Consider the following 14,594-nt stretch of genomic DNA (forward strand, 5'->3'; position numbering starts at 1 on the left):
TAATCCCTAGCACTCCTAAATAGATGTTCCTTTGTACTTTATCCACATCTTCTTGATGTATCCAACAAGATTACAATTCCTGCACAAGCTACTTCATCATGACAAAAGCACAAGTGAGGACTACGTTAGCTACTAATGTTTCACCTTTAGTTTCTAAGACTCTAGTATATCATTGCTGAATGGATGAGGTTTACAGGTTATTGTACGCATTTATAACAGCTCAAGCTCTTCATTTATTCATACCTTTGAAGGGAAATCAGGTCTATAAGGGCAGTGATCACATTTCTCTTGTTCAACATGTTGATCCTAGGTAGGAAAAGGGTGTCTGGTATAATATAGAAAATTATCAAATTGATGAAAAAATGCATATAAATGATTGTCTCAAAAGTGGGTTGAGTGATCTTTGCAGGTCCGTGGACAAAAACCAAATAGGGTCAAGAGGTGAAATGTTCTCCTAAGGTTAATGATCTATGTAAGCTAATACAGCTCAAATCAATAGGGCCAAGTTACCCTCTGACTTCAGAGTAAGCAAACTGAAAACCTCCTATATACGAGACAAAGTGATACTGCATAAGAAAGGACATCCAATGCGCTAAAGCCATCTCTGTTGCTTTGGCACAACTTCTCACGATAGCAGAGCAGAAGGTTAGAAGATTATATTGTAGGAAACAATACAAAGACTTCATGGTGGCCTTTGGAAAATAAGGAATTTGTAAAATTATCACTTATTGTGTTTATTGTATGCCAGTTCACCATCTTGTCATTTTAGTTCTTCCAATGACAAAAGCTTGCTCAGGTTTACCTCTTGTTTTTAGGTCCCAGATGCAGTTAGCTTTTCCAACCTTGTAAAATACCACATACTGAAAATTCCCTTTCATTTTTTGCTTGCAAAAAAGCCAATTCTTCCCTGAGTTTGTCTCTTTCTTATATTTAATTAAGTGCAGCCAGCAGCAACCAATATTCTCTTTTACCTCATCACAGCAGGCTCAGCAGTCCTGTGTTATGCCTTCCAGGTTACTGAAGACAGCCTCTTGAACAGGTGTTTTTGCTACTGCAAAGACTATTTCTGTGGCAGTTAACGTCATATAGTAATCTTATTTCTAAGTTATAATTCCCTATATTTACTCAATTATAATACTAGACACTTAAATATTAAACTCTAGCATTCAAAAAATATATTTCTAGTTTATTTTTAATTTTCATACATCTTATCTATGTAGCAAAATATAGCAAGAAATACCTTCCCATCGCTCATGTTTTAAAGTAATTATTTTGTCATATTTCTTTCCAGTGTTTTTTCATTCTACAAACAAATAAATATAAGTTCCCTTTATTCCTACTTCAAGCAGAGTCTGGAGTGTCTGGTTCCAGGTTACAGCAGAGCCAAAGAAACAGGAAGGTGACCCTGGATGCCAGAGAGGTCATCCCTGAATCCCATCTTCTGAGGCAGGTGCCTGGGGGCACATCACAATTATTCCCCATTTTCACCAAAGTCTTCATGGGCAACCAATATAACCACTTTCACTGCTATTTAAGCAAACTTTATTGTGCATCAGAATCGTCTGGGGGGGCTGTGACAACACAGAATGCTGGGTCCCACCCCCAGCATTACTGACTCAGCAGGTCTGAGGCCAGGCCCAAGAATTTTCATTTCCAAGAACTCCTAAGTGATGGTGATGCACCTGGTGCAGGCACTGGACCAGACAGGGTTCTCTGCTCTGTTTGCCAACATTAGGTACTTTGGAACAGATACAGGCCTTTTCTGCCGACGTTGAGACACAGATGGGAGAACTTGGCCACTGGTCTCCTTTTCCAAAGACAAGGCTGCTCCTCTGCTCTTAAATCCAGCTGGCTTAAAGCTAAAGGGTCGATTTCATTTTCCTCCTCCTCCTCTCCTGAGGCCTCCACTCAGCCCCAGGAATGTCAGGAAAGGGCTTCTGCCCCAGTGTGACCTTCATGCAGAGATGGGCAGGCAGCATGTGACAAGGAGCAGTGTGGTGTGTCAGGAAGGGCATGGGCTTTCCAGGCACGCTGCCTCTCCTCAAGGCCAGGTGCAGCCTCTTCCTGGCCAGCCCTGGGCAAGCCACCCAGTCCTGAGCCTCGCTTTTCCCATCCGCACAACATGGGACAATGATGCCCACATCCTAGAGGACTGCTGAGAAGAGCAAACGGGAGCAGCGAAGTACCCAACTGATGGAAATCCTCACTGTAGCTTCAGGAGAGATGGGCTCCCTGACAGTCAGCTGTGGCATCATCTTCTTTTTTGGCAACTCTAATTTTATTTTTAAGGCTTTCCAGCGCCCTCTTTTCCAACAGCTGAGCCTTTACCTTTGAGCCCCAGTGTTACTGATCCTGACTCACCTTCCATGCATGTATTCACACACTGAGAGCCAGGCTGCTCATTGCCATCTTCAGGCACTAAAAAGAAAGACGAAAACAATCAAGAGACATGGCATTAAACTCCCATATCCCTTAATGCAAAGTCTTGAGCTTCTCAATCTCAAAAGTCAAGAATAAAATGAGGAGAAACACTAACTAAGCAGTTTGTCATTGGTTACCAACAAGCCGAGATTCCACAGGCCCATTTTACGTCCTCTGCCCTGATCTTTCCCGTTTGAACATTAGGTTCCATCCCAGAATCTCCCCAATACTCAGGTACTTTCAGAGAAAGGAAATGAGATGCTCACTGAAGAGGGAAGGGCAGGAGAGGGACACTGCAGATCTTCACCCTTTTACAGTAGTATGCAATCAAGTCATCCTGAGAACTTTCTTTCCTTCAGACTCTTGGCTGGTAACCGGTGATTACATCGTTGCTATATTGGAGGGAAAAGAACCCAGGTCACAGAGTCAAAAACACTTGGATGTCATTTTAGTTCTTCCAATGACTGTGAGACCTTGGACAACATCATTAACTTCTCTAAGCGTCAGTTTTTAAATCTGTGAAATGGAGATGCCACTGTTTGCCGCATAGTGTTGTTTTGGATGGTAACACACAGTTTCTCACACACTGCAGGCCTTCGGGCAGGTGTAAAATATTTATTGAGGAAAGCTTCTTTTCCCCGGCTTTCCTTTCCCATCAGGACCTCCTCTAACGTCCCCTCCCACCAAGCCAGGGCACTGGGCCAGCTCCCTGCGGAGCCACGTCCGTCCTTGAAAGCCCTGCGCCCCAGGCTTCCCGGGCACCCCTCCGCCGTGTGAACACAGCACCTTTCCGCCTGCGACCAGCCGTTTTGGACACCTCCATCCCCTCCCCCCGCCGCGCTGTGGATGGCGTCACTTCCGCCGGAAGAGGAGAGCGCGGCAGCTCCGTTGGCGCGAAAGTCGGTTCGCGATCTCAGTTATTTCCGTGTTGTGCCTCGGCTTTGGGCTGGGGGCGCCGCCGGGGGCGGTCAGAGGACGGCGGGGGTTGCTCCTTTCCAGCCCCCGTCCCCCGCCGACGTTCTGCGGGCCGCGAGTCCCCCACTCTCCGCCGGAAGACCCCCAGCCTCCACCGAGGTGAGCTGAGGCGCGGAGGAAGGCCGCAGCCCAGCCGGCAGTCGTGAAGCCTTCTTTGGCCTTCGGGGCCCTCGGGTCCTACCTTGTAACCGGCCCTCGGACCGGCGGGTGGGAACGTGCGTCGGCGAGCACAGGGCTGCGGCGGGGCCAAGAGCCGGGCCTTTCCTTGGGAGCTGGGGAGCAAGGCATACGGCCTTTTAGGTGGTACGACCTTGCTACCTGGCCTCCGTGTTGGTATTTAAAAGGCCGTTTACTCAGGGGTAACGAACTTCTAGCGCCCTGGATGTCCGCAGGGACAGACTTGTTCAGTGCATCCTTCAGCTAAGTGCAATAGGGGACTTAAAGCCCCATAACATAGTTAAGGCCTCAGTGTATTCACTTTAGGGACATTCATTTCCTTTTCTGAGTTGCGGGGATTGGTGGTGTCACCTACTTTATTGACTTTGCCCACATTACAGTGTTTATTACAAACCGTAATGAACGAATTCATGGGCAAGGCTGGAATGTCTAAGTTATTCTTGTCTGCGCAGAAAAATAGGTGCTTTAAACATTCAGCTTCATACGTAATGTGTTTTGTTCTTTTAATGGTTCCTTTATTTTGACAGTTCAAAAAATGTCCAGAAATGACAAGGAACCGTTCTTTGTGAAGTTTTTAAAGTCTTCAGACAATTCTGAATGTTTTTTTAAAGCTCTTGAGGTAAGAGTGGTTCAAAACCTCTTTTGATGGTGTGAATTCGTTTTCTTGTTTTTAATGTTTTTGATTTATTGGGCTTTTTATGTGTTATTTATAGTTTCAGAATCGTTTTTCTGTACATTAATATGGATATACCATTGTTATGTATTTTTTAATTCATGTAAGTATATTATGTTTTGGGGAGCATGAAATCTATTACGAGATTTTAATTGAAAGTGGCAGACATTCTGTTCTTGGAAATTAAGTTGCTTTTTTATTTTACTTATTTTTTTGTCTAGTAATCAGTGTAGACTGTGTGTTGAAGAAATTTGAGTCAGTCATGTACTGGTTACACTTCATTTTTTGGTTAATTATTAAGAGTATGTTTTATTATGTTCCGTAAATATGGGATGACGTGTTGGCATAGTGTACAGCCTTGCTCACAGACCCTGGCAGTATCAGCATGTTCTAAGAGTTTGTTAGAAATGCAGAACCTTGGGCCCCAACTCAGACTTACCAGTTAGAATCTGCATCTTTAGATCCTCAGCATGATTCCTGTGTATATTAAAAGTTAAAGAAATAGTGTTGTATCTGTTTTTTCTTCAAAGTTCACTCACTCAGCAAATAATTATTGCTTGTCCATTATCTGATAAGCACTGTACTTGGGATACATCAGTGATCAGAGCGGGCTGAGATCCATACTTTCTCAAAGCTTAAATTCCATTCTAGCAGGAAGAAATAGACATTAGTGAGACATGATATGGGAGTGAACTATATAGTATGTGACAAGATGCTGAATGCTCTGAGAAGAGAAAGAGAAAAACAGGTGAAGGGGTCCTAGAGAATGTTTGTTGGAGAAGGGAAAGTTACTATTTTAAATAAGTGATCAGAATTGGCTGTATGGAGAAGATAGTAGTTGAGATAGTTAGCCAGCCATGTGGATGTCTGGGGAAGACAACTTCAAACAGAGGAACAACAATGCACAGGCCCCTGGGAAAGTGCTTGGAGTGTCTTTCCAACTTGAGCGTGGCTGTAGTGTACTGAGCAAGGGATGGAGGAAGAATGTTAAGAGTTGCTTCAGAGAATGAGAGTAAAGAGTCATGTTCAGCTTTGTGGGCCATTTAAGGATTTTGGCTTTGTTTTTCAGTGAGGTGGATAGCCTTCGGTGGGTTCAAATCACAAGGAGTAACTAATTTGACTTAATTATTTTACAAGGATCATTCTAAGTATTTAACTTCAAGATTTGTTCAGAAAATATTGCAGTGCTTACTTGGTGCCAGGATATGGTGGGAAACAAGATAGATCATGAAACTTCATTTCTGTAAGGGAGAGAGACAAAAACTATATATAATATCAATGTTATTTTTCTTCATAAAATAGAGGGAAAGGGTATTTTAGAAAACATGATAAGGAAAGGCATCTCTGAGAAAGTGACATTTGAGCAGATCTGATTGAAGTGAGGAATCAAGTCAGGTAAGCCCTGGGAGAAGAGTATTCTAGGCAGCAGGAGCAAGAGCAAAGCCTCTTAATGAGGTCCTGCTTAGCTTGTTCCAGGCCTAGCAAGAAAGCAGGAGTGGCTAGAGAAGAGGCCAGAGGGAAAGGTGTAGAGGGTAAGGGTGGGAAGGTAAGTACAGCCCTGACTCTGTGGTCTTGTTGGCCGTCATAAGAAATGTGGATTTTATTCTCTGTGTGTTGGGAAGCTGGTAAAGGTTTTTGAAGAGAGGGTGACAAACCTGATTTGTATTGTTAAAAAGATTACTGGCTGCTGTGTGGAGAGTAGATTCAGGACAAGAGAGGCAATTTAGATAAACAACCACTTTGGGGGACTTCTGCAGAGGTCTCAGTGAGACACAATAGGAAATTTCAGTAGGGAAAAAGGGCTTGATTTGGGATGGATTTTTGAAGGTAGAATTTATAAGACTTAAATACATGTGAATACTATCAGATGCATTCTCATTTCCTTTTTCTTTCAGTCAATAAAAGAGTTCCAATCAGAAGACTATCTTCAGATTATTACAGAAGAGGAGGCATTGAAAATAGAGCAGAGTGATAGATCGCTTTATATCTGCGATCCTTTTAGTGGTGTTGTCTTTGATCACCTCAAAACGGTTTGTTAAATTTCAGTGTGTTCCTTCATAGTCTGTTTAGTTTGTTTTTGCTTCAGAGGACGTAGGTTCTTTCTGATCATGAAGTATTATGAAAATTATGAACAGAGAGGAATCCTTTGGTTTTGGGAGACCAGAATAATATTTTAAAGGCTAATTTTGTTCCAGTAGGCTTTTGTTGCATGTAGTTTTTATATTTCTGGGTATTTAACTTCACTTACTATAAGTTAACCCTATAAAACAGTAATGAAAGACTTTAGTGATGGAGTTCTACTGTACTTAAACTCAGTTTGATTGCAAGATGTTTCAGGGAGAAATAATAAAGAGTAGGAAAAGATCTCTATGTAATGCTTGGTTACTCTCTCTCTTGTGTGCTGTTGCATGTTCTTTTTAGTACCTGTACCTTTTATAGGGTCTGGAAAATTAAAAGATGACAAGAAGCATTTTGGGGATGAATGTTGCTTATATACCAATGAGCCATCTTACTTCTTTTTGTTGAATCTAGAGTCTACTGACTCACTGCTTTTTTGGTGTCTGGACAAGAGAGAAGCATTGAAATAAGAGTAAACTGGTTGTAATTCCATCCAGTTTCCAAAGAAGTGATTCTTGTTTGAAGGAGAAGAAAACATAGACGAGTAGGTAGATGCAGTAACTATTACGATTTATGGAAGGTCTGTACCCACAGTTGCCAAAAGCATTGTTGGTCTTACTCTCCTTTTGGAAATAACACTGCTTGTCAGATAGAATCAATAGCATCAAAAACTTAGTTTTCTTATGGATGACCAAAACAATAGTAATTTACCCTGTAGATATTTGAGTCAGTTGTGCAGTGGTAACTTTGGCAGCTGTAGGCTTCTTAATATATCTTGAATACACTGATGTTGAACAAGACTGCTGCCTTTCTTAACTCAATTATCAAAGGATATGAAAAGTCATTTTTTGAGTATCCTACAGTATCTTGAAAGAAGACTTTGAGACCCTTCTTTGGAAAGACATTGAGTTGCACAAAAAGTGTCTGAAGCACAAATGTAGAAACTACCTTGAATAATACTTTTTTGGTGACATAGTAGGTATTTTAGAGGGGTTATTTAGGCTTTAATACTTTTAAACATTTTTGGCTGGGTGCTTCATTTGAAAGGGTATTTCCTAATTATTGTAGCATATGATTATTACTCATACACCCCTACCATTAAGATTGTGTTTATTTCAAAGATTAACATTTTTATGACAGTTCTGAGCGAGCATGGCTCTGGAACGTATTTCTTTTAATAGCTGCCTCATTTGATTGCATGCATGCACCCGTGTGTGTGTCTATTTAATGTGTAGTTAGTGTACCTGATAAATTGTATTGTGGTCTTTTTTTCTTGCAACAGTTTGGTGATTTTTCTGCAGTACTCATCAACTTCTGTAAAGAATTGGTAAATAATACAGAATGTAGTTTTATAAGACTGAAGGTGTTTTCCTACTTATGAAACTTTTTTTTATAGCTTGGCTGCAGAATTGTTGGTCCTCAAGTAGTCATGTTTTGTATGCACTACAACCGATGTGTCCCAAGAGCTGAACATCCGGTTTATAATATGGTTATGTCTGATGTAACTGTATCTTGTACAAGCCTGGACAAAGACAAAAGGGTAGGTGTTGAGAGGAAAATCATGATCTATATATATATATTTCCACACTCAGTGTTTTACTGCACAGGAGACACTTAGAAAGACATTGCACTTGGTATTCCTGACTTACAGCAAACTCAGTATACAACAGTGTATATCTTTTTTTCTCTTTTTTAATCAAATATGGTGAAATCTTACCAAAAACTGGTTAATTGAATTTTAAGGGAGACTCACTTTTTCCCTACACAGTCTATTTTTGTAGAGAAAAATCACATTTGAATCACATTTTATCCACCATAGATGTTTAGTCTTTTTAAAAAAGGGATTCTAAGAGAGGGAAATGTATGTATATTTTATATATATAATTTGGATGTTTTAAAACACATTGTTAATTAAAAAGCACCATAGTTTAGTAAATTCATGGAGCTGAAAGAAATAAATATAGGAAAGTAAGGTATAAATAAAGGTAATTATAATTCATATTTATCTCATTTCAAAAAAGTAATTTGGTTAATGATGTTAATGTTATTGTGGTAGGAACATCTCTTCCTTCAAACTAACAATGAAAGATATTTATAGGATATTGTATAAAAATGAAAATGATACTGTTTTAGTATTCATAATATATTTTTCTTTTGGGGCTACAGGAAGAAGTTCATAAATATGTACAAATGATGGGTGGACGCGTATACAGAAACCTTAATATATCAGTAACTCATCTTATTGCAGGAGAAGTTGGTAGCAAGAAATACTTAGTTGCTGCAGGCCTAAAGAAACCTATTTTGCTTCCTTCTTGGATAAGAACGCTTTGGGAGAAGTCACAAGAGAAGTAAGAAAGTCATTTAGATACTTTCTAGATTTGAAAAAATGATACATTCAATCATTTTGGCATATTTTGGGGGTTTTATGATATCCTCTTTGTTGTTATTCAGGGACAAAAATGGAGTCATTACTCTTTTCTCCAATGAAAACAAAGAGCAGAATCTACAAGCTCTTATTATCAAGTTGAAAGTTGATAGGTAGAATGGACTCTGGGTTTAGATTTAACTACAATAGAAGAGATGGTTTGATAATATAAAATTGCTTTCAGCAATAAACGTTTATAAGATAGTTAAGAAAATCAGTGGCAACTATAGCTCTTGTGTTGTATTATCCTTCAGTAGTGTGCCCATATGTTAATATGGAGAGTAAATTAGCCGTTTTGGCAGTTGTAGTCCCTCCCAAGAGGGCATATGTAGGGTTGAATATAGATATATGTAAGCCATTAATTAAGATGTGATCACCCAATAAATGTTCATTGAGCCTATTTTATGGACTGGCCTGAGCTAGGCGTTATGTACAGAGTGAGCAAAGCAGCATAGTGTCCCTGCCGTTGGGCGGCTTTAAGCCTGTTTCAGAGGATAGAGTTGGGTTTCCCCTAACATTAGATTAACAAACATTAGATTAACAAACGTAAGTCCAGTGTCCATGTTTGAATTAAATAGGTATTTTCTGCGTCTTCCTCCCAGCACATCCTAAACACGTCTTCCCATTGCCACCTGCATTCCCAGCCTGTTTCATCAGCACATCTGCCTAGCCTGACTGTAAAATAATAATGTATTTTTGTTGGTGTCCTGCCAAAAATCAATGTATATTAATTATATAGTGTAACAGGATAAGAAGTTCATTTTTCTAGAGACAACCAAAGAGCCATTGGGCTTTATGAGTACACATTCAGACTTAAAATTTTGGAAAATATGCCACTTTGACTAGCATGGACTTAGAGTTAATGAAATGTATATATTTTCCTTTAGGACAGTTTGATTTGAAAGACTTTATCTGAAACATTAATCTTTACTAGAGACATGATGTTGAGCTACATGAGCAATTAGTGTAATTCTGAGTGTCGATTCCCCTTTTAAAAATGATTAAAACTCTAAAGAATGAGGAAAGCATTAGCAATGTTTCTGTCATTTACTATTATTCTGGTACATATTTAACTATCTGATATATTTAATATGTTAATATTTTTCTTTTTATTATTTGTTTTCCCCAGAAAAATAGCTAGATATACTGATATAAGCATGGAAGATTTCAAGTGTCCTATTTTTCTTGGTTGCATTATCTGTGTGACTGGATTGTGTACCTTAGACAGGAGGGCAGTTCAGCAACTCACAGTTAAGCATGGAGGTCAATACATGGGCCAGTTGAAAATGAATGAATGTACACACCTTATTGTACAAGAACCAAAAGGTAAAACTGTGTTTCCTAAATGGACAAATGCAAACTTTTCTCTAGTAGTTAACATTTAAAAATATTCACAGAATAGCTTCTACTTCTAATGTGTCATAAATCTAGTAGGATATTTTTCTCCCTAAAATCTTGCCAAGGTAGTTTGGTTCATAATCTGTAGAAAAATTACACAACTATCCTAGCATTAATCCAAGTCAGTGAATAAATACTAAAAACAAATTTCCAGTGGTATTTTATATAAATTTATTATCCTATTCTTTTTAAGTCCCCTGCACAGTTACCAAATAATTTAAAGAAATAAGAAATTTGTATGAATAACAAGAAAACTGATAGATGTAGCTAAATGGCATTTCTTTCTAATGACAAATTTAGAAGGGTTAGCTTATTTTTAACTGAATGAATCAGTTTTACTGAATGAACTCTAAGTTTTAACTTGGAAGATACACCTCGCAGAACATGAGGCAGTTAAAAGAAAAATAGCACATTATGAATATGAAAGATTCTTTGAAATTGCTTTTAATTTTGGTGTTTTGTTACCTTTATATATATTCTAGAGGATATTTTTTACCAGTAGTCTTAAAATACATTAAATATACTGTTATTAATATATTGAATATGCTTTTATTGTCTCTGTCTGTACTGTGTATTACTAAACTGGAGAAGAAACAAAAATTGTTAAAATCGGTTGATTTATTCTTAAGTTAGAAGTTTGGTTATGGCCAGTTATGGTGTAATGATTATGGGTAGAGTTATAACTGTTGTTGATTTTCCAAATATGAAAGCAGTTCATCTCTTGGCTCTCAAAAAAAAATCTTGCGTATTATCGTTTGCTATATATTGACTTCAATTTCACTAGGATACTATTTCAAAATACATTGTGTTAAAATGTCTTTTTAAGGCAATAAAATATTTATATTTTCGATATGATTTATCTACTTGCCTATCTATCCTCGACTTGAGGTAGAATCCTGATAGGTATAGTCTCTTTAAAGCTGATATTTTTTTATATTGTAAACATGTACATTTTTCACAGTTTTATGTAGTCTTTTTAAAACCATGTAATTTTGTGAGTAATCATGTTACAAATTTAAAAACTGGTATAAAGAAATTTATGTAGGCGATACTCAAACCGAGTCTAATATTATTTAAGTTACCCCATGTTGTCTCTGTCTCTGCAACTTTGCAAAAGATAAACCCTCTCACATACCACATGTATTTACACAACACAAAGAAGATATATAGTTGGGTAATAACCTAAAATATTACTTCTTAATACACTATGTAACATTGTTCAAAAGTAAGAGTAATTACTGGTGCCTTTAATTTTTTGTCTCAGGTGGGTTTTTTCATAACCTGTCAGTTTGAATATTTCTGCAAAGAGATTTTTAATGGTTTGCGTTTCCCTCTCTTTCTTAATGAACATGATAGGTCAGAAATATGAATGTGCCAAGAGATGGAATGTACACTGTGTGACCACAAAATGGTTTTTTGACAGTGTCGACAAAGGTTTTTGTCAGGATGAATCCATATACAAGACAGAACCTAGGCCAGAAGCGAAGATTATGCCTGATACTTCGACTCCTGCTGGCCAGATGAACACAACTGATAGTAAGTGTCATCGGATTAAAGTAAACCATCACTTTTAAGAGAGTTTTCTATGTAAGAACTAATTGGTTAAGAGGACCAATGAGATACAGTAAGGAATTCCATCTTTCCTTGCTGTACTTCTAGGCATAATTGTATAATAAAATAACCAAATTGTATAAAAATTAGCCCATAACTCCTGATACTTCTTTTTTTCATGATTGCATACTTGCTTTCATACTCTGACATATGCAAAAGATGATTAAAGAAATTAAGAACACTAAAGAGTTTTCCTTTAACTTGACTGACATTCAAATACTAGTATTTTTTCCTTCCATTGTTTTAGATCATTTGTATTCATATAGAATTTAAAACTATTCCTGTTTTGTAGATGCCATTTTGGTAATTTAGCAAATGTTATAAATTTTTAAGTGTATTTTTTATTGAGGAGTAGTTGATATACAATATTGTATTGGTCTCAAGTATACAACACAGTAATTCAGCAGTTACCCACATTAGTAGTAAATCCTTACCCCAGCTAGTGCAGTTATTATGTGTCAACATAGGAAGATGTTTATAGAATCATTGGCTATATTCTCCATGCTACACTACCATCTCTCTGACCAACTTAGCATTATGATTGAAAATTTTGTGCCCCTTTATCCCAAATCCCCTCCCCACCCATCCACGCTCACCTCTCCCCGCAGGCCCTTCCCCATGGTAACCACCAGTCCTTCTCAGTGACTATGAGTCTACTGCTTTGTTCATTTTGTTTTGCTTTGTTTTTAGATTCCATGTAAGTGAAATCATATAGTATTTTTTTTTTCTGTCTGGGTTATTTCACTTAGCATAATACCCTTTAAGTCCATCCATGTTGTCACAAATGTCAGGATTTCTTTCCTTTTGTACGACATAATTTTTTTTTCTTTTAATGTAATCTTCCTGGACCTTAAAGCCAGCAACTTCAGATTTTTGTTGGAAGCAAGCCACTGTTAAAAACATTTAAATACATTTTCATTTAAATATGATCTGAACCTTAGTTTCATTTTCCCTTTTCATACTTTGCCACCAAGATTTCAGTAAAAACATTAAAACATTTGAATATTTTGGAAATTGTTCATAGCACCTTGTATATAAGAAAAGTTAACTTACACGGAAGTATGTAATCACAATTAATTTTACCTCTGTAAATTTATACATCTTTGTTCAATATGTAGGTCATACTCTTTCAGATGCCAGCCATATTTCCACCATCAGTGCAAGTTGCATAAATGAATCAATGTGTAATTCAGTTCTTAATGGCAAAGTGGAGGCTACACTTGCAAATCTAGAAAGTCTGGATGTCAGTGCATTTCAAGCACCTGAAGATTTATTAGATGGTTGTCGGGTATGTCTTTATTATGTAATACACACAGTAAGAAAATAATGTACATTAGTACTCCCTAGCCTGACTTTGAAGACCCATCAGATTTGGGCTTGCTCCTTATCAACATAAGCCCTCCACTCTAGCTCAGCAGTTGCTGTCATTAGGCCATGTCCATCCTTAGCTGTCAGGGTCCCTCTCCCTGGGATGTACCTTCCTCTGTCATCCTTCAGAGACCATGTAATTTTTCACCTCTTCTCTGAACACTTCTAACTATATTAATCTTTCCATCTACTGTATTTTGAGAGCTCTTCATTTCTGAACCACTTAATGGATTTTTATTTATAGCTATTAAGTGTTACACACAGTGCTAATCATTTCATATGTATTGTTAGTACGTTGTATATTTCATTTAATTGCCACAAGTAAATCTAAAGTGGGTATTACCCTGAGGCTGACACCTACAGAGGATTAAGTTTCTTGTTCAGAGTCACACAGACATTAAGTAGCTAGCCATAAACTCCAAAACCTGTATTCCTCACCTTTAGGCATAATGCTTTGTTTACTATCTCTTGGGCTATTGAATCTTTTAGTACATGACTAACTATCTAATAAACACCTGAAGGAAACATCAGATGTTGTAGATCTTCTAGAGTTGCGTACTTACTTAATATATTCCTATTTTTAGAAAGAGTGGGTTATGCTTTATTCTCAATGAATAACCAAGATTTAACCCTATTTTATTGTTAAAAAAGTAAATTGGGCAAATTGCCTTATCCTGCTATGCTTTTAGAACTTACCAGCTTACTGACAGAACAAAAGTGTCTTGTATAATCTTTTATCCTAGATTATACTAATTTCAGACAGGACTTACAGTTACTCTTTACTTATAGGAAATATGTGATTCCTAATTTTGGTTTAAAATATATCCTGATAATGGAGGTGATTTAATTCAGAATATAAATGCAGTCAGGAATAGATTTGTCATTTTTAGGAAATTTTTTAAAACATTACAAAAAATAAAGATGAAAGATATTTTTATATTGATTGGATTGGTTTAAATATCTACATGCTAATAATTAAAAATAAATTACTACATATATATTATTCTGAAGACATTCTTAGTCTATTGGCTTAAATTTTCTTGTTTAGTCAACTCTGGAAAAAAGATATCAATTTATAAGTAGGAAAAATGGTTCAAAGAGCCTACGTTGCCATGGTCATCACTGGCAGCTGAACCAAATTTTAAGCCTAGATTTTCTGCATTCAGATACTTAATTCCAGTTTATTTCTAAATTTACTTCAAAGTTTACACGTAGTGAGATCTTTACAATATAAGAAGCTATCTGCATTTTAGAAAGTGCTATGCACTAATATGTAGAAGATAATCGAATTTTACCTTCTATTTTATTTAAAGCCTCAAATTACTAAGTGTCTACTGTGAAGAATAATAATGCTATGGGACTGAAGAAGTGAGAAAGAAATCAAAGATTTGGAGTTGTTATAATGAGTTTCAGAATGTACTGCAATTC

At 37.3% G+C, this 14,594-nt stretch overlaps 1 protein-coding gene across 4 annotated transcripts in view; it reads left to right on the top strand.

The window, feature by feature from the left end:
- Positions 1-3,292: 3,292 nt before the first annotated feature.
- The window catches only part of TOPBP1 (DNA topoisomerase II binding protein 1), a 60,939-nt gene continuing 49,637 nt past the window's right edge, over positions 3,293-14,594 (top strand). Inside the window, exons 1-8 of one of the 4 annotated variants that reach the window (XM_036892086.2) lie at positions 3,293-3,495; positions 4,101-4,192; positions 6,142-6,276; positions 7,761-7,904; positions 8,531-8,712; positions 9,919-10,115; positions 11,544-11,723; positions 12,917-13,086. In XM_036892086.2, coding sequence (XP_036747981.2) covers positions 4,109-4,192; positions 6,142-6,276; positions 7,761-7,904; positions 8,531-8,712; positions 9,919-10,115; positions 11,544-11,723; positions 12,917-13,086 — 1,092 coding nt within the window. In that variant the 5' untranslated portion in view covers positions 3,293-3,495; positions 4,101-4,108. Of the gene's footprint in view, positions 3,496-4,100; positions 4,193-6,141; positions 6,277-7,760; positions 7,905-8,530; positions 8,713-9,918; positions 10,116-11,543; positions 11,724-12,916; positions 13,087-14,594 lie in introns of those variants that run through there. The other 3 variants (XM_057497880.1, XM_036892089.2, XM_036892090.2) reach the window with 3 other exon arrangements.

The sequence above is a fragment of the Manis pentadactyla genome, chromosome 1 (assembly GCF_030020395.1).
Source record: "Manis pentadactyla isolate mManPen7 chromosome 1, mManPen7.hap1, whole genome shotgun sequence".
NCBI lineage: Eukaryota > Metazoa > Chordata > Mammalia > Pholidota > Manidae > Manis > Manis pentadactyla.